A 24,106-nucleotide genomic window follows, 5' to 3' on the forward strand; every position below is an offset into this window, starting at 1 on the left:
TAACATATTTCTTTGAGAGGGAAGTTTTTTGAACTGTATAATAGCTTACTTGAATAACAGTTCTTTGTATTTATAAAAATGCTTAAAATGTTCCACAGGTTTGTTACCGTTTAGTATGATGTAAGAATTAATTTGGGTTAAAAAAAGATGGATTAAGCATGGAAATAGAAAAAAGAGTTATGAGTACAGTCCATAGTGCTGTACATAGTCCCTCCAGTGCAAAATGTCTGATGTTAATGTTACTTTTGTCTATTAAATTTTTTCTTCTTCCCTGAAAATGTCAGAGTAGAAATTCTGTAATCTCCTAATTAATGATCTTTCGTTTTTCTAAACTAGTATTTCTTAAATGTTTCTTTTTCCAAATCAGAAACATAGTTTAAACTGGGTTTCTTTTACCCAAAAATAATATAGCCAAATAGTCCAAGCAAAGACCCTTCTGAACATAGAATTTATGATTGTACTATTATCTAGATGACTTATGATTGGGGAATTTCAAGGAACAGTGCTGCTTAATACTCTTCATTCCAAAATGTAGTTAAATTTATGGGGTAAATTTTAATCACAGTTAACCTTATTTTTCCTCTAGTCCTCAGACTCTTCTGGCTGGCATGAATAAATTTTTGTCTCAGCTTGAAATTACATTCAGAAGAGATCCAAACAACTATAGGCCAAGAATAAACAAACTGAATTCAATTAAGGTAGGTAAAAAAAACTATATTAAAATCAGGAATAATTTCTCGTAATAATTGAAAGGAATATTTCAAACTGGAAGGCTATTTCACAGGAAATTTTGTCATTTCATTCTAAGATTCATATTTTTCACATTACTATCTGATGGCATCCTTCAGTCTGGTAGGCAGTAATTATGTTGTAGTTGCTATTGCTCCATGGACTTAGACGTGTTCATGTTGTCTATGAGTTGTACCCACTGTTGTACTGCCTGTGTTGAGTTTAATTGCCATTTTAAATGTCTTCAGAAAGATTATACTAATTCACTGTTGAAACAAAGCAGTCATTTTTACAAAGACCTTAACCAGTTTCTCTCATCTATTTTTCTTGTGCATACACAAGAGCCAACACCTGATTAAAATATTTTAAGAATGCAGACAAGCTCTTCAGTGAACATAAAATTCTACACAATGGAAAAACATTTTGTCAGTTTAATTGGCAACAATTTCCTTTCTTTGTGGTACATAAAATTATTAACTATGCCTCCTACAATTCGTGTACTTTGTGAAATAGTTTTTTTTTTTTTTTTTTTTTTTTTTTTTAGAAAGCAGTAATCTCTTGGTCCCTCGGGGGGAAAAAAAGTGAGCTCTAAAAAAGCATTTCTGTGTTTTTATCACCTGCAATACCTACTTAAAATGCTGCTTACATTTCACGGCCCTCTAACTCTTATCCTTAATACTAGCTTTTACTAGATTTTATTATTTTCATATTTGTACTCTAGCTTTGCTATTAAACTATGATCTCTTAGCAGAGACAAGGTCAGTGTATACGTAATGTATCCTTAAGCACCTGACAGAGTGTATTGATGTCTTAGATTTTGCTGTGTATTTTGTTTATAAATGGTTTTACTCTTGGCCAAGACAATGAAATTACAGATTCTGTCTTAAAATTGAAAAGTTTGTTTTAAAAAATCACACTAAGGGACACCTGGGTGGCTCAGTGGTTGAGCATCTGCCTTCAGCTCAGGGCGTGATCCTGGGGTCAAGTCCCACATTGGGCTCCCCACGGGCAGCCTGCTTCTCCCTCTGCCTATGTCTCTGCCTCTCTGTCTCTCTCATGAATAAATAAATCTTAAAAAAAAAAATCACACTAAGAAGAAAAGAGGGACTAAACCCTACAGTGCTTATTGTGAACAGTTAATTTTACTAAGAATTCTTTCTGAAATGTTACAAATGTTGTACTTTCATTTTCTTGTGTAAAGATCCATGGTTCTGTCCCTAGGTATACCTAGTCATCATTTCTCTGTGCCCACTCATCTTCATCATACCTTGATCCTAGTAAAGGAAGCACATAGGCAGATGAGTAGGTGGATCATTACTGGCCAGTCTGTAAACAGTCCTGGGAAAAAATACTTTTACATGCATTTTGTGTAATAGGCAGTTGACTGTACCTTTTGGACTAGGGGCTTAGAGTCAAAATGATGAAAATGGAATTTAATAGTTTAGCTGGAAATAATATGTAGCAAAATTCTACATAAGTAAATAAGGCATTTATATAAAGGGGCTTTACTTGAGGTGGACCAAGGGAAGTGTTCTGGTGGTAGGGATGAGTAGCAGAGGTAATAATCTTGCTTTCGATTTAGCAGACCTGGGAATATCCAGCAGCAGTGCAGACAGTGACTGCAGAGGAAGTTGTATAGACACTGTTGTAAACACTGCTAAACAATACTGTGGGTGAAAGTATAGGAGGATGGTGTTGATTTTGTTGCTTTTTTTTTTTTAGGATGTAGAACAAAAGAAGAGTGGAAACTACTTTTTCTTGGATGACTAGACTGAATCAGAATATTGAGAAGCCATTTCTTAACATTTATTGGGATTTTTGTCGTATAAAACTTTAATCAGGTTTTATGCCCCACATACTCTGGAGCTTGAAGTATAATTTACTTAATGTAACATCAAAAGCCAGTTGTGTTGTAAATTATAGTCTGAACACAGAAAATGCACTTTTCTGTTCTTGATGAGGCCCTTGTGTATAACATTCTAAAATGAAGACATTTCAAGCTACACAAATTACCTCCAGGTTTTCGTGATGTATGGGAAGATTTTCAGTAGGTGTTACCATATTCGTGTACCAAATGCTGACCAGTGTTGCCCCCTTTTAAAAATCTTGAAAAAGCTTTCCAGACTTCGTTTGCCAAATATTCCACTATAATATAGAAACTGCCCTTATTTTAAAAGCCGGTCGAAGATTCCACTAATGAAATTTGATAAATAAACATCAGGATTATATTTGTTACTTGTTTTCAGTCTTTGCACTATGTTTTCAGTGTGTTTAGACTTTCAAAGGAAGATGATCTACCACAAAACACCACTGTTGGAAAAGGCCATGTTCCCAGCTTAAGCACTGTTTACCATGTTTTTGGTGCTTTTGAATATCAAAAAATCATTTCCACATCCCTCTGCCCCACCACCAGAAAAATAGCTAACTTTACTATGAATTACTCAGTTTTAGCATTCTGTGTGATTCTATATAATTCTCAAAGTAATGTCATTCTTTACAAGTCTATGTAATCACTGATCACGATTTAGGAAAAGCATTTTAAAGAATATTTCCTTTCTTTAAAAGTATAGGCTCAAAATCTTTCTTTAGAGTTGATTCATCCATGTAATTTTAAACTTCCACAGATTTCTAACGGACAGTCAAGGACAGCCACTTTCCTAAAGGCAACATTAATGCAAACAAGCCCCCAGATAGCAATGTTAAAATACCTCTTGGTACCAAATATATTTATATCCATGTTTGGTATAGAGCACATGATCTACACCCATTTGACTCGGGGAGGGGGGGGTAAGGGAGCAAAGGGGTGGGGAGTTTTGGGATACTATGCAGCAAGAACTCTTAAAAACTTACATCTCGAGTTCCTGAGTTTGAACAGTGAGATGCAGCGTGAGACCACGTTCAGTTACACTTCTAATGCAGTGAACTGGAACTAACTTCTACTACAAGTGAGGAAGAGAGTTTACTAATAAATTAATGGGGCAAACAAAATAGAAATTACTGAACAGACTTTGAGAGCTTCTTGAAACAATACAGAAGCACTAATATGCAGATGGTGAATTGGAAATAATGGTTTGGTTTAACTGGTCTTTCTTTAAAATAGGCCTTTAAGAATACTCATTTAGGAGCAATCCATAAATATTTGTGAAAAATTCAAACCTCCTGAAATACATGTAATAAAATGTTTTATCTCCTCACATTACCCTCCCAAAGGTTGCCAGTGTTTGCATTTAATAATATATATCCTTTTATGCTTTTTTTTCTGTGCACTTACCAAGTGTGAATATGTAAAGGGTTTGTTTTGTACATATATGGGATTATACTAAAATAAGTAGTGCCTATTTTTAAGGATAGGTTAAATTTGTGAATGATTATTTCAAGTATATTGAATAAAAGACGACAAAAGCTGTTTTTACTTACTGATTCCGTATTCTGTCCTAAAGAAAACCCTTGTGATAAAATGAGAACAGAGTTCTGCTTATTGCTGATGACAGAATATGTAAAATACATTTAAATGTTTACATAGCAAAAGGTCTTACAGTAGGTTGCTAACACAAGAAAAAAAGTTTTTCTATAAAAATCAGTAATACCAATTCAAATACACCAACAGTGCAGATGTTAAATTTAGAAGTCTGGGTTTCCTAATAAAAGGAGCTATGTATGTGGTACTGCTTCTTGTGGATAAGTTCTGCCCGGGAGGTGACCCGGAAATGCAAGGCGGCCACCAGGTTGCTAGTCTTCACATTGAAAGTGCTCAGCTGCCGGCAGCCCCCTAGGAGGGGAAAGGCTGGCTTATCAAGGCTGCCTGTTCAAGTAACCGTGACTCCCTCCTTGGCCAACTCCGTCTCCCCAAAGGTGGTTTCTGCCAGTGACCCAGCGTAGCACCAGCTGGGAACCACTCTTCATCTCGGCTCGCCGACAGGGAACGAATGGTACCATTATCAGTGTTTGGGATTTTTTATAGGGAATGTTTACTCTTATGATGGCCCTTTTTACTGGGATGCCCCTGGTTTAAGGCAAGCATGTTAGTGCTAACTCCCGAAGCTGCCTGCGCTGGTCTCAGATCAACCATGTCTGTCCCTCCCATCTCCTGGGCTGCGGCCTTTGTGCTGCTTCACGTCCATACCTCTGCTTTCTGGCCTCCTTTTTTTGGCCCCTAGTCTGTGACTATTTCTTACGTAATTAAAATATACTTTGCCTTAGATGCTTTTACTTTAATTTAGAAAGGAACAAATTTGCCACAAGTGACACAGTAATAGGTACAGCCCTAGGGAGGTACAGAGCATTACACGGTGCTCAGTCCAAAGCCAGTTTTCATTTAAAGGAGAAAAGTTAGCTTACTACACAGAATTTTTGTTGTTGACCATTAAGTAAAATAAAGGGGATGGGAAGCCATGAGAATCGCACTGCTCATCTTCTATATTTACATCTTTGGCCTAGACATTTTTTTCTGCTAAATGTGAAAGCTATATAATCACAGGAATGTAAAGAGGATGGACTTTGAAGCTCCAATTTCTAATGAATTCAGGATCAAACTCTTAACATGTTTACAACCAGTATCTGTAGCTTCACTATTCTGATGAGTGCATGACTCACACCTTCAGAAGAGCTTAAGGATTCAGGAAAGGAAGCTGTTTAACATCCTTCGTTTAGTCTACATTCTCCTATTATTCCCTAGACATGGACCTAACAGTCAAGTGAAAATGTAACAAAGAGGAAAGCAAGCCCTTCTAATTATAGAAAACTTTAGAGAAACTGTAGAACATTTGTCATCACTTAGTTTCACCTTTTTTATCCCATCAACTTCAAGTGCCCAATCCTGAAAGGACTCCACCTGGCACCAAAAGACACCCTTCTTGGCTTTCCTCAGACTCCAGCTTCTCCCCATCTCTCCTCTCTCCATTCCCAGATTCTGGGATGCCCACTCACCTGCTTGGGCAACCCGCAACAGCTGGCTTTCATGTCTCACCAACTTACCTTCCCACCAAACACTGCTGAAAAGGGAAGCCTTTCTTTAGGCTTTCCTTCCTGGGAAAGCCGTTCTGAAAACAAAGTCCATGTAGTGAGTAGGTTAAATAAGCATTAAGCAGCAGCTTGGGTTTTCAAAGTGTTCAAGGGCACCTGCTACCTGTTTTCAAGTAAAACTTTCAAATGATCTATCCATCTTCATCAAGGTATACCTCAGCAATACTGTGCGTCTAAAGGAATCAAAGCTTTCGCTTCCCAGTGCATATGAATGTTTACGCTGTGGTCTATTTTAAATATGCAATGATAGCATTATGTATAAAGACAATGTACGGGGCAGCCCGGGGGGCTCAGCGGTTTAGTGCCTGCCTTCATCCCAGGGCGTGACCCTGGAGACCCCGAATCAAGTCCCGAGTCGGGCTCCCTGCATGGAGCCTGCTTCTCCCTCCGCCTGTGCCTCTGCCTCTCTGTCTCCTCTGTGTATTCTCATCAATAAATAATAAAATATTTAAAAATATATATATAAAGTCAATGTACGCAACCTTAACTGAAAACTGTCTTATTACTAAAAGATGCTAACCATCATCTGTGCTTTCAGCAAGTCAATAATCATGGATGACAGATCATGACAGATAAAATGAAAAACCTTAAAATATTTCAAGAATTGCCAAAATGTGACAGAGTGGGCAAATGTTGGGAAAATGGCGCCAATGGACTTGCTCCAAGCAGGGTTGCCACAAACCTCTTTTTTTTTAAAGATTTATTTATTCAGAGAGAACGAGAGAGAGAGGCAGAGACACAGCAGAGGGAGAAGCAGGCTCCATTGCAGGAGGCCCGACGTGGGACTCGTGGGACTCAATATCAGGTCCCTAGGATCACATCCCGGGCTGCAGGCGGTGCTAAACCTCTGCGCCACTGGGGCTGCACCAAACCTCCTCTTTGAAAAAAACACAGTATCTACGAAGCACAATAGAGCAAACCATAGCAAAACAAGGTATGCCTGCACTGAATACCACATTAAAAAAAAAAAAAAAAATCATTTAGGTTAGGGGCACCTGGGCGGCTCAGTGGTTAAGCGTTTGCCTTCGGCTCAGGGCGTGACCCAGGATCCTAGGATCGAGTCCTGCATTGGGCTCCCTGCACGGAGCCTGCTTCTCCCTCTGCCTGTGTCTCTCTGCCTGTGTCCCTCATGAATAAGTAAAATCTTTTAAAAATAAGAATAAAAAAAAAAGTCATTGAATCTATAAATTATATTCTTAGTCCACACATCTCATTTCATTTAATGAATGCTGGAAAAAAGTGGTAAGAGCACTGGTTCTAAAACCACTCAGAGCTAGGTAAAACTCCAAATTCTACCACTTATTAGTTGCATGAGCCTCATTAAATTAATCTACCCCACAGATTATAAATCCCACTAAAAAGTTGCACATACCAGAATTATCTTCTGCCTGGATAGAAACCATGGAAATCCTCTATTTTCAGATGCTTACTAACACACCCTCCTAAGATTTATTTATATGCTATTTACTTGGTTAACCCTGGAACCAAAGAATCACAAGCAGAATCAAGAGACAAAATTTAATATATGCACACAGTTTTATATATAATGCAGCATCACACCATGTAGGGCATTTACTCTTATTTTATACATTCAGATATGTTTGAAACACTTCTTAAGGCTACAAAACAGAACATAGAAAAATAAACAGGAATATATTCAACACTTACAAAAAGTGATATGATAAAGAATATAAAGTACTATTTTCCTTTCAACACTTCAAAAGATATGTATATATGCTTTTTTTTTTTTACAAGTAACATCACAAATGATCACATCTTCACATGCTTTTAAGTATTATTTGTACTCAGTGTAAGGCTATTATCATTTTTCATACATAAATTTTCTTCTAGCTCTGTAACAATTTTTAATCCATTCAAGTAAATTCAACCCCAAAGTTGCTGTTTCCCAGCATTAAGACATGCACCCACCCCTCTTCTAAGATTTTCTAAAACTTATATTTCAGGGGGGAAAAGAATTCCCAATTAGTGGGAAATCCCAATTAGTGGGAAAATAAATGGCTGACACTAGTAGCAAAACCTTAGTTCTTTGAAAATGACATACTGGAAAAAAAAATGACATACTGGAACTGAGCCATTACTAAGATTTTAAACAAAAACACAATAGCATTTAGACATTAAATAGGAAGCAAAATACAGTAAACAGAAATCGTGTAGCCAAATACACGTTCTCTTCAGCTACACTAAAATGGACCTTGCTTAGTACCCATAAGTGAAAGACTAAGGTTACCTCATCTAAAAACCAAAGGTAAAATAAATGAGGCATAAATAAATATTGCTAGTTTCTAGGATGGCTGAATGTTTTCTAAACCAGAAACGGTTAGAAAGGAACTTTATTGCACCAAGTCAATCATAAGCAAGTTTGCAGTTCACAGGCATTTTAATTCAACCTTGAGTCACAAAGGAAACACACTGCAAGAATATAACATGGTCTGCATCAAATAAGCGGTTATCAACATTGTGGTTTGGGAAGACCTACTCCTGCCAGGTCAAGGCAGGGTCTGAGCTTCAGTCAGCCATGAAAATGAACATATGGGCTGGTTACCAGGAAACAAGACGAGGACCGCACGGAGGCGAGCATCCTGCTGCCAGAGTACATGGAACGAAAGCTGAAGAGGAAACTGGACTTGAACAGAAATACACGCGGTATTAAAAGGGACAGGGATCAAGTTCAGCAAAAGCAACTAACTCAAATGAACAGGTGAGCTTTGGTCGTTCTAAACATCTGTTCTTCAAAACGTGTATAATCGTAATACAGTGGAGTTCCATAATTTCTACCTCAAAATACAAATGATTCTCACTTCTAACCTTTTATTTTTCTCTTATATATAGAAACATTATATCTCATGTCAACATACCTTATGATTCCGTTAAAATGAAGGAGGACAAAAGCTTGCTTGGCCCTAGTTTGACCTCAGCATAAGGCAAAATCCCCTGCACTCATAATACATTTAAAACAAAACTAAAGGAAAAAATAAAACTGACCTTCATGCAAAGACTAAGAATTTTAAAACTAATTATCAAGAGTCAGAGTTCTTTTATTCCAGAGGTCACTGCGTCAAGTACAATCCGCTGAAGTTCTCTTTCAGCTCTGTTTCCATCAAGCCCTGGAGGTGAGATATGGGAAACAGGAAGCCACTCGGTATTTCCTGCAGGAACTATAGAGCATTCCATTACTCCGCTGAGGTAAGACAGAGTGACAGTGAAGAAATGAACAGTATTCTTTCCTATCCACTTTTGAGACATTTCCAGAAGAAACAGAGATCAAATCTCAGTCAATAAAACGGAAAGACACCAGAAACAGCAATTTCTTTTGGACTCCTGAGATCAAACTTCTACTGAATTTTTTAAGTCTGGTCACTGTATCTAAATGTGTTTTCATAAAAATTATCAGGTAAGCTAACATGCCATAAAAAAGCAGGAGCTGAAAGTGGAGAACCCTATAATCTTCTCATTCCATTAACTACTGTTGATGTTAACGAAGAAAACAAAATGGCTTCAGCAGTACCTTCCCCAATTGTTCTAGCTTAGGTGACAAGAGAAACTCCTCTCAACAAGTTCTCTCAAGAAACTTGTTCTTTTCCACACAACCATCCATCTTTACAAATGTTTACCTAGCACCATCATAATAAAATGTTATCTTTCAAAGTGCTCTCTAAAATCCTACGTTACAAAACATCTAAATGCTAATCACTACTCAAATCAGCAGTTACACAGACATTAGGTAATTAAAACAACACAGAGGTAAATAACCATTATTACAGTACAGTGGAGATTCAACTGAGCCTAGCTGGCATCCAAACATTCCTGTGGGTAATCAGAGAACCCAGAAAACTCATCTGCTTCAGTTTGTCAAATTCAAGTGAATTGTATTTGCCTTTAAAGTAATTTGCCTTTAAAAAAACAAAAATCTATTTTTGGCTAGGTATATTACACACGGCATGCAAAGAGAAATCACTACATTATTTGCATAGCACTCAAACTTCCTGATCAAAAGAGAACATAAAAAAAGGGTAGATTCTCACATTGGTATATGTACAAACAAGAACCATAAGCCAGAGTTATTTTTAAAGAGTGACACAGGTGCATGAATACTGTGTTGATTCAGAGTGAAATCTCGAACTGAGAACAGAGTGCAACATGCAAAGGGAATTTCTGCAAATACTGCAAAGACAGAAAAGAAGCAGGATCAGAAGAGCTAGGTTACCTAAGGGGTAACAAGCCATAAAATGCAAAGCAACCACTTTCTAGCAGCATCTTCTAGAAAAGAACTAGAAATCACAATCATCCTTTTTTTTTGTACAATAGTTCCAGGCGTGTGACAAGTTGAACATGCAAATGTAAAGTGATACACATAACCCAATGGTGCAAACAGAAAAACAAAACACAGTAACTCCATACAAACCTGTCAAGCTAAAAATTTTTAACATTTCTTCTCACAAAATATTTAAATCTGTCAGTGCATTAGTGTTAAAGTGGCATTAAAAAACTTCTGCAGTTTTAACAGATGCAGATTATTTTCAAAATGCATAGCATCTACATTTCTTTCAAGTAGGCACCATGATATTTACACCAGTGCTAGGAATTCTTGGTGGAAACAGCCATTTCATTAGTTATCCTATTATTTCTTAAACATCTGTCTTGTATGCGATCTCAAGTTCAACAAATACTCACCAAAATTCAAAAATAGACCCTATGAATATTAAAAGAACTATATACAACGTTTCTAAGACACAGGTTAATAGGCTGCCTTATGTGTAATATTAAAGAGAAGACATTATTCAAGTTTGACAGATATTGAGATGAAAGGCCTTTGGGTTGGAAGCATTTCAAAAGACAACAGTGTTTTAGGCTAAGAATTATTTGAGCCCAGTTTATGACTAAGGCATTGCATAATAAAATATACATTTCTATTTGGTGCAATGTTATGTTTTGGAATCTATAGTGTGTCAAATGGTATATTTTTCTTGTCACTTTAGTAAACACTATAAAGCACACGTTTCCAACATTTGAAATTAAACTTATAATAAGGAAAAAAACCAAACACTAAATCTAAGTTTTATATTAAGCGGTTTATAAAAAATACTTTAACAAAGTTATTTTCTACTTTTTATAGGGGCAGTTACCTGATAAACAGATTCTGAACAAAGAAAAATGGCAATGCCAGGAATTCACCTGCCCCTTGAATGCATATCCAAAATCTCTTGTCCAGGATTGGGGGCGGGGGTCAAAGGGGGACGGGAGGAGATAGTTCCAATTTGGGTTTTTATTTTAATGTATTTTTTTTAAAGCCTTCAGAAACATTCCACCTCAGGAGAGGTTTCTGCTCTAAAATAGCACAGCAACAAGCGTCAAGTGTTTTGCCCCCGATGGCCATCTCCCATCCCCGATCTCCTCCTATCCCCGCGATAGGGTCGTCCTCGGACATTTCGATGGTACTGGTAACCTTCATCTCGGCTTCTGCCAGGCTGCCCTTTCCAGGACTCCTCACCTCTCGCGTGCTGATACCCTCCTCTACCAGAAGAGCCCCAATCACTTTTGTACTTCCTGCCTCCATAAGTCTGGTTATAAAATTGCTTGGATCGACCACTTCTCAAAATATTAGACACTTCATTTTCATCTTCGGAACTCTCTTCTTTTGGTCTCTGCACTCTGCTCTCCACAGAGTTGGCCCCACTGACCGCATCGGCGGCAGTCTTAGGATCTTTCACTTTTTCTGATTTTTCTTTCAGACTTGGAATGGTCCTTTTAGGCTCAAGTTCAACAGGCACAGTTTCTCTCTCTCTGTTTAGAATCTGAGTGGGAAGATGAGCCTCTTCCTCCGCCACAGGAAGGATGGAAGGCGGTGCCAGATCCACCTTAGGGGTCTGGGATGACTGCTCCGCCCGGCCTTCATGCTTACCCACACTTGCTTCAGGGAGACAATGTGTGCCTTCACCTCTGGCCTCCTGAAACTCATCCACTGCTGAAACTGAAACACATTCCTTAGACAGATCCAGGCTTTCCAGGGGCAGATCCAATTCTTTCTCATCAGAGGGGAGAACAATGTTCTGCCGCATGACTGGATTTTCTACAAATCCCTGGAAAGGGTACCCATACCAAACATGTGGAAAGAAAGGAGGTGCAATGGGAACTGGGCCTAAGAATGGATTCGGTCCAAAGGACGGCTGCGGGAACATATTCTTGCCACTTAGTGACTCTTCATACTCAGCATGAAGAAGCTGCCCAGAGTTTTCAGATTCAATATCAGCCTGGTAAGACAACTGTCCATGACTTTCAGACACCTGAGATGGAGGGATAACCAGAGGTGAAGAAAACGTTGGCGGTCCAATCTCGGCCTGTGGCATCTGACCATTAACAGTGGCCTCAGTCTGCATAGGAAAGTGTGCGTCGGTACAGGTACAATCACCTTCGTTCTGAGCAGAAGGAGCTTCCTGGAACCAAGGATTTGGAGGATACACTGGGACAGAGACCTTTGGGTACATCCTGCAAGCTGCCAGGTAGGCCTGGTGCAGAGGGTACAGGTAAGAATGCGGAGCCCACATAGGACAACTATATGCCTAAAAGAAACAAAAACAGAAACATTAACAAAAGGGGGAGGGGGGTGGGAGCTTAGAGCAAGTGCTTCAAGTTGCTCATGCCTGCCAAGACCATATCATCACTGCAATATGTAACATGAAAAGGAATTACAGGGATCCCTGGGTGGTGCAGCGGTTTGGCGCCTGCCTTTGGCCCAGGGCGCGATCCTGGAGACCAGGGATCGAATCCCACAACGGGCTCCCAGTGCATGGAGCCTGCTTCTCCCTCTGCCTGTGTCTCTGCCCCTCTCTCTCTCTCTCTGTGGGACTATCATAAATAAAAATAAATTAAAAAATTTTAAAAAATTAAAAAAAAAAAAAAGAAAAGGAATTACAAAAGTAAGTCACTACTCTAACATTCCATTCTTTATTCCTATCCTGAAACTAACCCAAGGTCCCATGGTATTGAGGTGACTGGAGACAATATGATGAACTCACCCACATATTCCATGATCATTAATTCCACCCTTTGGGTAGAATTGCATGGAAATAATTTTGGAAAAAAAAAAAAAAAAGAAATAATTTTGGGTGATACACATCCCAGAAACCACCACCATCAAGTACTTGAGCCTCCAGCTTGGAGTATCTCAATCACAGGTTCTCTAGCTTGACCTGCATTCATGTTCTGGCTCTACCACCAACTCTCTGTGTGACCCCATGCCAACGAGTTAATTGGTCTGGACCTCTCTGTTCTACCAGAAAAATGGGATACTCCAGGTTTAGAAGCCCTGAGAGCATTCCAACTGCATAGATGAAAAGTCAGACCTCCAGTCAGAGAAAGGTAACACTGAAAATAAAGCTAATCTATCCCCTTGCAAAAGGGCCAGCTGAACACCAAACATAAAGAAAAAATTACCAGTTAAACAGCAAATTAATTAGCTGAAGCAAACATGAACTACTTAAATATAAATCTAGGCAGTGAATACCACAGGTGATAAAATTGAGTCTCCTTTTATGAAATGACCACTAGGCTACAGTAGGGCACTTCATTTCATATTTTAATGGTCTGAAACCCACAGAAATTAATCCAAAACAGGAGATATAACACAGCACTGACAAGGACATAAGAGTTCTCCAGCCTCTCTAAGACAAGCTATTTCTAGGCTGACCACTTCCCAAAAAAATACCTCTGCTATGCTAGTGAACAATGCCACCTTCCACAGGAGAACTTCCACAAGTTCTTTCTTTTGATCCTTTCAACAAATAGGCAGATAGAAGAATATTATTCACGTAACACAAATGAAAATAGCTAGGCTAAGAGACATTAAATGATGTGCCCAGGGATATATACTGCTAAAAAAGTGATGAGCAGAATTTCAAACCCAGATCTTTAACTGAATTCCTCAATGAGTGCATTTTCACTAGGCTGCGCAAGGGACAAGGAATATTTCCCAAATATTCTCATAGGGTTATACCATTGCCAGTTAAAAGGAAAAGCAAGCAAATACTGGAGCCTCAGCCACTATTAAAAACAAACTATACAGGACTGAAAAACCCTAGTTCTTAAAATGTGATTCAGTAAACTTAAGTTATTCACCAACAGGGTAAGAGTTAAGACTGTTCATATACTAACAATTTAACACAGTATTAACTTAAAAATAACTTTAAAATGATAAAATGTAAATACCTTTACACCAAGATTAAAGAAGAATCGAAGAATGTTCTTATCTAAAAATAAATGACATAATAATCACTCACTAAAATTATACATTCAAAAAGCCCCCCTCCAACTATCCTCAAACAATATATAGCTCAAAGGCAATTTTGCCTACTGAAATTGCTTTCTCTAGCCTGTGATATAAAACAAAGATTAAAAACCCTAATATAACCAAAAGCAAGCTCTGTTACTATAGGGTAATTCCAGGTTCAAAATGCTTTATCTAAAAAAAAAAAAAAAACTTTATCTATCCTAACATCTAAGTCCAAAAATGGCTTAAACTGAGATTTTTATCTGATTAAGATGAATTTTGTGTGAAGGAAACTTAGCCGTTCACTGTATTTCTTTTTCAATTCTGCAGGGTTTAAAAATTATGAAATAAAAATGTTGGGGGATATGGGCAAAAATCAACATAAACCTAACTCACTGATAACATAAGATTAGTAGGTATTCATTTGACATTAACCAGTTATCCACAGGCTCCAACTTGATCAAACCACTAACAAAATTAGGCACAAAAATCAAGTAAAGAGCAATCAGTCACTGCATGACTCTTTCAATTTTTCCAGACAGGAAATTTTGCAAACGAAAATTCCTTTTAAAAAAAGGCCAAATTTAAAAGAAATTCTTAAAATATATAGATTGCTATATTATTCTTCTCTGTCATTTTTCATGGATGAAGTAATAGGAGTGGTTTCAAAAGCCAGTCCAGTGATGAGAAAACTCAATAATGTTTAGTTACCTAGTTAGTAATATTAAGATTTAATTCAAAATGGCTTTAAGGACGCTTTTGAAAAAAATGACACAACGGAGGGACAGTTACTAAACATACAAAAAACCATATTCAAATCAAACACAAGCTAAAACAAACAAAAAAGTTAACCACTTATAGCCAAATCTCTTCTCTCCTTCTCAAAGTCAGTCCTTTGGCTTACTCAGTAACATAACCTCTGACCTCTACTCACACTTCCCACTGTGTGTTCCCACTGAACTCCTATCAGCACTTGATAAATAAAATCAAGTGGAACTTAAGAGAAGGATCTCACCTTTAGGCAGGTCCTCCCCAGTGTGACACAGTGAATAAGGTGGTGCGATGGCTCGATCTCCCTTTTCATTATAAGGAAACCCAGGGTAGAGTGGGTCTTGGTACAGGCTCAATGTCTGAGGCAAAGGCATCAAGGGCTGGTTAACTGCCTGTATTGACACAGGAACTGGAGAGGGTGTTAAATGAGCTTGGGACACAGCAGAATCAGGTCCAGTGGTCAGCGTCTGTGTCACTGACAAAACGGGAATTTGGGCAGGGACACCTACAAAAGAGAGGGAAAGGAATCACAAACTGTATATAAAAAGTGAAAATATTTCTCCCTACAAATATGTTTACATTAAGCGAAAAGGCAAATAATGCTATACAACTGATAGAGCTATATAGATAGATAAAAAGATATGTAAGAAATCTAAAAGAGTATCTTTTATATCAACTAAGAACTTTTATATCAACTAAGAACTAAGAACTCTCTTAGACAAATAAGCCCAGGAAACTAGCTTTGAGTCAATGTCTTCTAACAGTAGCTCTTACAAACATGAGCAAGACAGAGCCCAGCCAAAATTCAATGGCTGGGACAGTGGGAATACACAGAGCTGGTCAGTGGGAAATGTCAATTGTGGTGTCAGTGGTTGTCAGTGGAGACAACCAGCTCAGGCATCTTGTACCTGAGATTTTGAGCATATATCTCAAATGAATACCAAGTTAAACTGGCCCTCCCACACTGGAAACAGAGCAAAGCAGAGGATCATAAAAAGCTCTAAGGTTCCACATACACAGCTAACCCTGCTCTGAGTTTAAAGCCAACAAGAACCTGAAATCTTTGGGGCACCTAGCTGGCTCCCAGTCGGGAGAGCATGCGATTCCTGATCTTGGGGTTGGGAGTTCAAGCCCCACACTGGGTGTAAAGGTTACTTTCTAAAATAAAATATTAAATGATAATGATGATGATAATGACAAAAATAAAAAGAACTTGAAGAGTCTCTGACTTGAAAAGGTTTTGTTGGTTGGTTCAAAGATTTTTTTCAATTCCAATCTAACCTGTTGGTCCAAAAGTTGTAGGTTCACTTGGCCAGGCTGGCACAGTGGCTGGTAAAGAAGGCACCGCAGGAGTTAGATGTACCTCTGGAGAAACTAGAAGGGGAGCTGGATTTGACAAAGACACATGTTCTGCTGGCTTCTTCAAGAGAGGGGGTGGAAAAAGACAAGAGTTCATTGTGCTTAACATTAATTTTAACACCAAATGTACCCTCAACTACCTTTAACATAACTATAGTTTTTATATAGTCTTTCTGATCTTAGAAATGAAAGAAAAATGCAGTAGCTAAAAATTCCAAACAAACAAATTTGATCGTAACCAGGGGCTGCCTATCAAAAGATATAAAGCAATCTAAACATTACGCTTTTAAGGAAAGAATGTACAAATCACTGAAATTGTTTTGAAATCCATGAGTTATTTATAACTGCTCCTCATACAAAGACATACCCTAAACTGGATGCTTTCCAAATGATATGAAGGATGTTAACTGAAAGATAAGGAAAGACTAATAACTTTCTTCCTGTATTAGACTGAAACTCAAGATGTCGGACACTCAAGATCCTTCTTCATTACATTTGTAAATTGGTGGCACTGCTTTCTAAATATCTTTTTTTCTAATCTCTTCAATCATTACATTCCCTCCCTCCTATGAAATAACTGTTAAAGGTTCGGACAACTCTTTTTAAAGTTTTGAAATAAAGTAGAAATTTTATTAAAGATTTATTTCTTTATGAGAGACACAGAGAGAGGCAGAGACACAGGCAGAGGGAAAAGCAGGCTCCTCGCAGGGAGCCCAATGTGGGACTTGATCCCAGATCCTGGGATCACATCCTGAGGCAAAGGCAGACACTCAACCGCTGAGCCACCCAGACATCCCGAAAGTAGAAATTTTAATTCCCCTTCAAAAATCTAATTTTCAAGCCAACTGAACCCATCACAAAGACAACAGAAGATACCAAACATAAACTTATTTGAAATTGATTCAGAAATATGGCTTCTATGTCCAAAAAATGGCATTATCAAAATAACATTCCACAGAGGCACTGGGCTGGCTCAGTCAGTAGAGCTTGCAGCTCCTGATCTCAGGGTTCTGAGTTTGAGCTCCACGTTGGGAGTAGAGATTACTTAAAAATAGAATCTTAATAAAAAGGCTCCTGGGTAGATCAGCGGTTGAGCATCTGCCTTTGGCTCAGGTCATGATCCCGGGGTCCTGGGATCAGTCCAGCATCGGGCTGCCTGCAGGGAGCCTGCTTCTCCCCCTGTCTATGTCTCTGTGTCTCTCATAAATAAATAAAATATTTTTAAAAATAAAATTAAAAACAAAATCTTTAAAATATACAGAAAAAAATGAAAATATTCTAGATTAAGTAAGCAACAATTATAGGTTAATCATAACTGCCCCCAAGTTATACTAGAGTAAGTCTTCCCATTTTGTTTTTTAAATGATCATATATAAAGACATAAGAAACCTAGAAAATGAAACATTCAATGTCAAATGCAACAATGTACTTACTTGCTCCACAGGTGGGCACTCTAATTTCTTTGACTTTGATGGTGATGATATTCTTGCACATTTATCGTCACTAATATTCTTTGGAAGTAAAACAAAAGCAAAAAAAAAATTTTTTTTTTTTTTTACAAAAGCAAAACTTTATGTTTCAAAGACCTGGATTCTAGAATAATAATGGTTGCCTATACAGTTCACCTTATCTGCACCTGACTGAACCCTCTCATGACTAAGTATTTTTTCAATTATATCTGGTCTTCAACAGGTACCTTAGCCTGCACATATCTTGACTGTACCAAAACTACTAGGCAGTTTATACTGAGGATGTGGTTTTAAAAATCTCAATCTACTATAGAAAATTGGAAACTAAAAGCTACTTTCCATTGATTGAGATAGGTTATCATGAAGAAATAGTTATAATTTATGAGTGAATTCTCCTCAGGCACTATCATGTTTTCCCACTTTTTTGCTTTTCTACTTCCATAAAACTTAAGTAATGAAATGATGAAATCATCTCTAGCTTCTCCTTCTACTTCTGCTATTTTATGTCTAAGGGGGGAAAAAAAGATACAATTATTATTTAAAACATTCACCTCCAATGTGCTTGGCTCAGGTTTTTTATCCAAATGAGTATGTCCATGAATAGAGTCTGTAAAAGATCAAGATAAAAAAAAGACTGTATTAGCCACTGGACAGGTCTGAGGACAGAACAAAATATGAAGACAAAGCCAAAAGTACTACATGAACTATGTGTAGTCAGTGAAAAACGCAGTTTTCAGAATAACATTTAACATGCTTTAGCCTGAGTCAATGTATCTCTGCAACAGTGAGATATGTAACATTACACTACTTAATGATTTACAAAGGGTTCTTTTCTAACATATGGCTTTAAACCAGACACAGAGCTGTAGCATCTGCTTTCAAATGATGAAATAACATACCTTTATCTTTCCGTTCTTCGGTATCCATTCTCCGCCTGCTTCCTTTTCTGTCACTTACATGTGATGATTTTCTCTGGACACATGGGTTGCTACTCGGAGAAGCTGACTGACTAACTGATGAGCTCTTAAAATGAACAAAAACCCAACATTTTGTTAAGCTTACTTTTCATACATTTCATTGTAAATTTCAAAATTCACAGCCCTATGTCTTTATATTTCCAAAACTGCAAAGAAAAAAAAAGGACATAGGGTTCACGTTTACTTACATACTCTATGACAATAGGCTTATTATTAATAACTCAAAAGTATTAGGCAATCAGACCTTTAGCCTAAATTAGTAGAGTGACTTCTTCATATCCCCTCTTCAGGAAGCCACCCAGACCAAACCTTCCCCTTGCAATTTATACTTATATTCTTTGCACCAAGAACAATACCAACCTTCAAAAGCAGCCACTGCAGGGCCACAGTTCTTTGTGAGGGAAAAATACCTAAGTGCAAATTAGCAGATACCGTGCACTAGGATTCTTACCACTGAAATGCTGATCATCAGCAAATTACTTAAGCTCTGTATGAGATCAAACCTTCTAACTGGTGAAACAAAGGGACAAAGTTGGGTTTCTAAGCTAAACTATCACTGAAAGTCCTTTACTTCTCTAGCTCTCTGGAAATGTTACACACAGCTGAGAACAGGATCTCAGCCCTCTGTGACAGTTTTCTAGTAGAAAAACTTGAGTCACTATCAAGTCCAAGATAGGTCTAAAAATGATGAGTATAAGGACACATTTTATTAAAAACTTTCAATTTATCCCCACATTACAGTAGTTATATTTTTACTATTCTACCTAACAATACAACTAATACTACCTAACAACAGGACAAAAAGCTAGGATACAAGGGTAAATCATTTGAACTTTTTTATTATCTACATGTTATGTTGTGGGAAAATAACATCTATCACATAGAGACAAATATACTTAACATACAGACCACACCTAGTGCGCTATATGGATTTGGGCACATCTTCCAAAAATTCCTAAGCTCCAACTCCTGCAGCCAGACTGAACTACTACTCCAGATCAGCAGTTTCAGCAGAGCATCTCACTCACACCTCTAAAGGATTCCACAGAAGCCAGAGAATTGAGTATATGGTGCTTTAATTTTTAATACTGGTATACAGTAGCATCCATCTTAGGAAAAAGTGTCCAACCACCACTCTGAATCACACAGTACTTGGTACACTTACCAATAAAAAGCTCACAGGCACAAGGCCTCCAGTGCCCCAGAGTGCATTAGTTACCTTTCTCCGTGTGCTGCCAATGAACCCTCCTCGTAAGAGCATTTCACTTCACACTTTACATGAGAACTGTTTTCCCATCCCTGTTAACTCTCCCAAAAGAATTAAGAAAACCAAGAGTAGAGAACATGTCTTTCATCAGAGAAGTATCCATCACAGCCCGGTGTCTGACACACAGCAAGGGCAAGCCACAGTATTACATGTATACCACCTCTAACAGCAAACACTGAATGACAATTCTTACCGTATTAATTAGGTCCTGGTATGATCAGTAAAGGACACTAAAAAGAGTTTCCTGATTCTATAGACATATCTTGTTTATGGAATGTGAACCTCTACTGCATAACTTTAGGTAGCAAAATGTATTTCTGTTTTGGTTCAAGAGAAAATACTAAACTGGAAGAGCTAACCAACTTACTTGTCTCAACTCTGCCAACGAGTAATATTTTCAAACCTCATCTTCTTCATGAAAAATGTATAAAGAGGGGGCAACTACATGATCTTTAAGGTACCTTTAGTTTAAAAATTACTAGTCTACGATTAGAAACTACAGTTTAATATAAAAACTATATTAAGGATAGACTTCTAAAGAACTTTTAAAATCTCTTTTCATACATACGGAAAGGGCTGGGAAAGCCTGTTCATCTCTGTTCTGAATCTCGTAGAGTAAACGAGATTCTTCTATAGCTTGCTTCTCTCTGCGCTCTTCTGGGGAGAGGCCAAAATAGTTAGATTCTCGACTCGTGTGATCAAAATCCTCAGCTCTCTCACGATCAGGTTTTCTGTCAAACAAAACATTCTCGTCATGAAAAAAAAAGACAAAATATATTGAGTACCTAAAATAAAATACCTTTTTGCAATACAAATATTTGACTAATTTAGCTACACTGTGACATTATAGAACTTTTGGCAGCCTGACTAATGAATGTTTAGAAAATGGAAGTTCCTGTAGTTTAGGCCACATGACAGTCAAAACTAAAAACAGAGAAAAAAAGAAAAAACAGAACTCACTGTACCAAGTGGTATAGAAATAACTGAAAATTTTTTTCATCACGGTAGAAATTTAAGCACTATATATATTCTTTGTTGTGTCATAGTCCAATACTGTCACAAAATTCATTTTCTAAATGAAGGGAAAGTTATTAATTTGGATCTCAGGAGCACTCTCATTTTCTGTACTAAGTAAAGGGCAACCATTCAAAGCAGACACGAGGACTATTCTCCCGTTTTCTGATGATACCACTGAGAGAGATGAAAAGCTAGAAAGAATAAAAATCAAAATACACCAGACTAGATACTAACTTACTAACTGCAGAGCTAAGACGGCCATCAACTCAATATAATTATGGTCTGAGAAGGATGACAAGAAATCCATGAATAGCTTAGTAGCTTATAACAAAACTCTAATGTGTTTATATGACTTGTAACTATTATAAGCAATAGGAATATTATTTCTACCATGTCTAACAGTTCCACAAGAGTAGAAATGAAAATCCAAAACATACAGGAAAAATACAATGTCACAATGTCAAGACATAATCTTCCTTTTAAAAGTGAGGACACAGGGCACCTGGGTGTTAAAGAGTTCGTTAAAAATCTGACTCCTGGGCAGCCCCGGTGGCGCAGCGGTTTAGCGCCGCCTGCAGCCCAGGGCATGATCCTGGAGACCCTGGATCGAGTCCCACATCAGGCTCTCTGTATGATGCCTGTTTCTCCCTCTGCCTGTGTCTCTTCCTCTCTCTCTCTCTCTTTGTCTCTATGAATAAATAAATAAAATCTTTAAAAAAAAAAAAAAAAACTGACTCCTGGTTTCGGCTCGGGTCATGATCTCAGGGTCACGAGATCAAAGCCTGTGTTGGGCTCCGAACTTAGCAGGGAGTCTGCTTGAGATTCTCTCCTTCTGCCCTGCCCCCACCAAAAAATAAATAAATCTTAAACAAAAACAAAAACGTGAGGACACAATACCACCTGATTAAAAATATATATATGTATATATATATATACTTATATATATATATGTATATAAAGAATATCCATTTCATGTTCTCACATAGTCCCATTTAAAATCACACCCTAAAGCAGCCCAGGTGGCTCAGCAGTTTAGTACCGCCTTCGGCCCAGGGCGTAATTCTGGAGATCCGGGATCAAGTCCCACACTGGGCTCCCTGCAGGGAGCCTCCTTCTCCCCTCTGCCTGTGTCTCTGCCTCTCTGTGTGTCTCTCATGCATAAATAAAAATAAAATCTTTTTTAAAAAATAAATAAATAAATTATAAAATCACACCCTAATTTCATCAACAGAGGAAAAGAAGGCAAACTGGACCCTCAAAATCACAGACCAGTCTTCCTCAGACTCCAGAGAGGATTCAGCAAGTGCCAGGCTTCCTTGGAAAGCTAACACTATCTCACCACTGTGTCCCATCACCCAAACTGTCCACCTCACCCTCACCCATCACACAGCAAGAACCAAATCCTTCCTATTTGCAGTTAGCTGGAAAGGAGGTAATCAGCAACATTACATTATTTCAGCACTTGCACAGTGAAAGCATACGTGGCAATCCTGCGCTGATTTATTATCTCCAAAGAGAGAGACCAATACCAGTAGGAAATGAAAAAGTGAGAGATCATAAAGGTCTCACATCCAACAATAGAGTTCTTTTATTCTGTAACTAAAAGAGTTCAAAACTGATGTGTTAAATAGAAGAGGGATCCGTGGGTGGCTCAGGGATCTGGCGCCTGCCTTCGGCCAGGGCGTGATCCTGGAGACCCGGATCGAGTCCCACATCAGTCTTCTCACATGGAGCCTACTTCTCCCTCTGCCTGTGTCTCTGCCTCTCTCCCTTTCTCTGTCTCTCATGAATAAATAAAATCTTAAAAAAAAATTTTTTTAAGAAATAAAGTCAAGATAAAGTAATGGGCTTAAATCAATTGGACTATTAACTATGAAATTCCATACTTTAGTTTTAAAACCCTGTGAATATTTAATCATCAGTGGTCTCCTAATTTTGTTTCAATATAGTAACAAAATTCACTCTCAACCACAGTGAAGGCACACTACAAATCCAAGGAGGTTCCTATATAATTAGTTACAACATCAAAAAATTCTTTGGGGTGCCTCAGGTCGTGATCCTTGAATCCTGGGATCAAGTCTCCCTCTGCCTATGTCTCTGCCTCTCTGTGTCTCTCATTAATAAATAAATCTTTAAAAAAAATTCTTTAAAGCTTCATGTCTATGTATTACATACACACTGTCTTCTGCCAACAAGTATTTTTATATATCAAGTAGCTAACATATAAAAAAATATCCTAGGAAGACAAAGACATTTCACAACTTTCTCATTATTCTACCAATTCCTAGGAGATTGGATACAACACCACAAACACTCTAGCCATAAATTCAGTTTATGGTAAACAAAAGTATAAAATCAGCCATTTAGGGGACATCTGGGTGGCTGAGGTTGAGTGTCTGCCTTTGGCTCTCGGTGTGACCCCAGGCCCAGGATCAAGTCCTACATTGGGCTCTTTGCAAGAAGCCTGCTTCTCCCTCTGCCCATGTCTCGGTCTCTGTCTCTGTCTCTCTCTCTCTCTCTGTCTCTCATGAATAAATAGGATCCTTAAAAAAAAAAAAATCAGCCATTTAGTAGCCTATATGTATTTTCTTTAATATTTAAAACACTAAAGAGTACCTTTGTGTTCAAGGGAAAAAAATGTTTTTCTAATCTATTAAAAAAGTGAGAATTTTGTTAAAGGAAAATCTTAATTCTGTCTATGACCTTCATGTATGTACTTCACATTTTTAGGTTTCAAAAGTTAATATTCAAAATAAGCTAGTCCTCTTAGGTACTGTGCCTGCTCTGAATAAGATTCCACAGATGTTAGAGGAGTCTAATGTCCAAAAAGACTTTAGTCACAACCAGTTGATTAATGAATGACTCCAATTCTGTCTGCTGGGAGCAATAACCCACCAGGAGCCCTGAATGGCCCTGAGCACTGTTGCTCTGGCCATGCCAAGAATGCAAGGCCCTGACCACTCTTTACCCAGGCTAATTCTCAGGATTGTGTCTATATGACCAATCTTCAGAAATGAGGTAACATCCCTTCTTCTGACTGAATTTTAACCATTTGTTCTCATTAGAACTTTTGGTTTGTGAATATATATGTACTTTTTACACATATGTAAGGTATCCTTGTAGGGATACACAAAAATCTATAAACACTGGATGCCTCTACAGAAGGAAACTACATCACTGGGAAAATAGGGATAGGAAGAATTACGAGAAT

General features: G+C 37.9%; 2 protein-coding genes across 12 annotated transcripts in view; one reads left to right on the plus strand and one right to left on the minus strand.

Annotated features, from left to right (window-relative positions):
• ABCE1 (ATP binding cassette subfamily E member 1) overlaps positions 1-4,141 on the plus strand; it is a 31,703-nt gene extending 27,562 nt beyond the window's left edge. For 2 of the 3 annotated variants that reach the window (XM_077846163.1, XM_077846165.1), the window contains exons 17-18: positions 587-698; positions 2,452-4,141. In XM_077846163.1, the coding sequence (XP_077702289.1) occupies positions 587-698; positions 2,452-2,499 (160 nt within the window). In that variant the 3' untranslated portion in view covers positions 2,500-4,141. Of the gene's footprint in view, positions 1-586; positions 699-1,273; positions 1,337-2,451 lie in introns of those variants that run through there. The other variant, XM_077846164.1, reaches the window with a different exon arrangement.
• Positions 4,142-7,255: 3,114 nt separating this feature from the next.
• Positions 7,256-24,106, minus strand: part of OTUD4 (OTU deubiquitinase 4) — a 45,463-nt gene continuing 28,612 nt past the window's right edge. For all 9 annotated transcript variants that reach the window (XM_077846176.1, XM_077846178.1, XM_077846177.1 and 6 more), the window contains 8 exons: positions 20,447-20,609; positions 18,534-18,657; positions 18,186-18,241; positions 17,599-17,676; positions 16,088-16,226; positions 15,051-15,311; positions 13,975-14,015; positions 7,256-12,329 (listed from right to left, as the gene is read on the minus strand). In XM_077846176.1, coding sequence (XP_077702302.1) covers positions 11,121-12,329; positions 13,975-14,015; positions 15,051-15,311; positions 16,088-16,226; positions 17,599-17,676; positions 18,186-18,241; positions 18,534-18,657; positions 20,447-20,609 — 2,071 coding nt within the window. In that variant the 3' untranslated portion in view covers positions 7,256-11,120. The remainder of the gene's footprint in view (positions 12,330-13,974; positions 14,016-15,050; positions 15,312-16,087; positions 16,227-17,598; positions 17,677-18,185; positions 18,242-18,533; positions 18,658-20,446; positions 20,610-24,106) is intronic.

This window comes from Canis aureus, chromosome 13 (genome assembly GCF_053574225.1).
Source record: "Canis aureus isolate CA01 chromosome 13, VMU_Caureus_v.1.0, whole genome shotgun sequence".
NCBI lineage: Eukaryota > Metazoa > Chordata > Mammalia > Carnivora > Canidae > Canis > Canis aureus.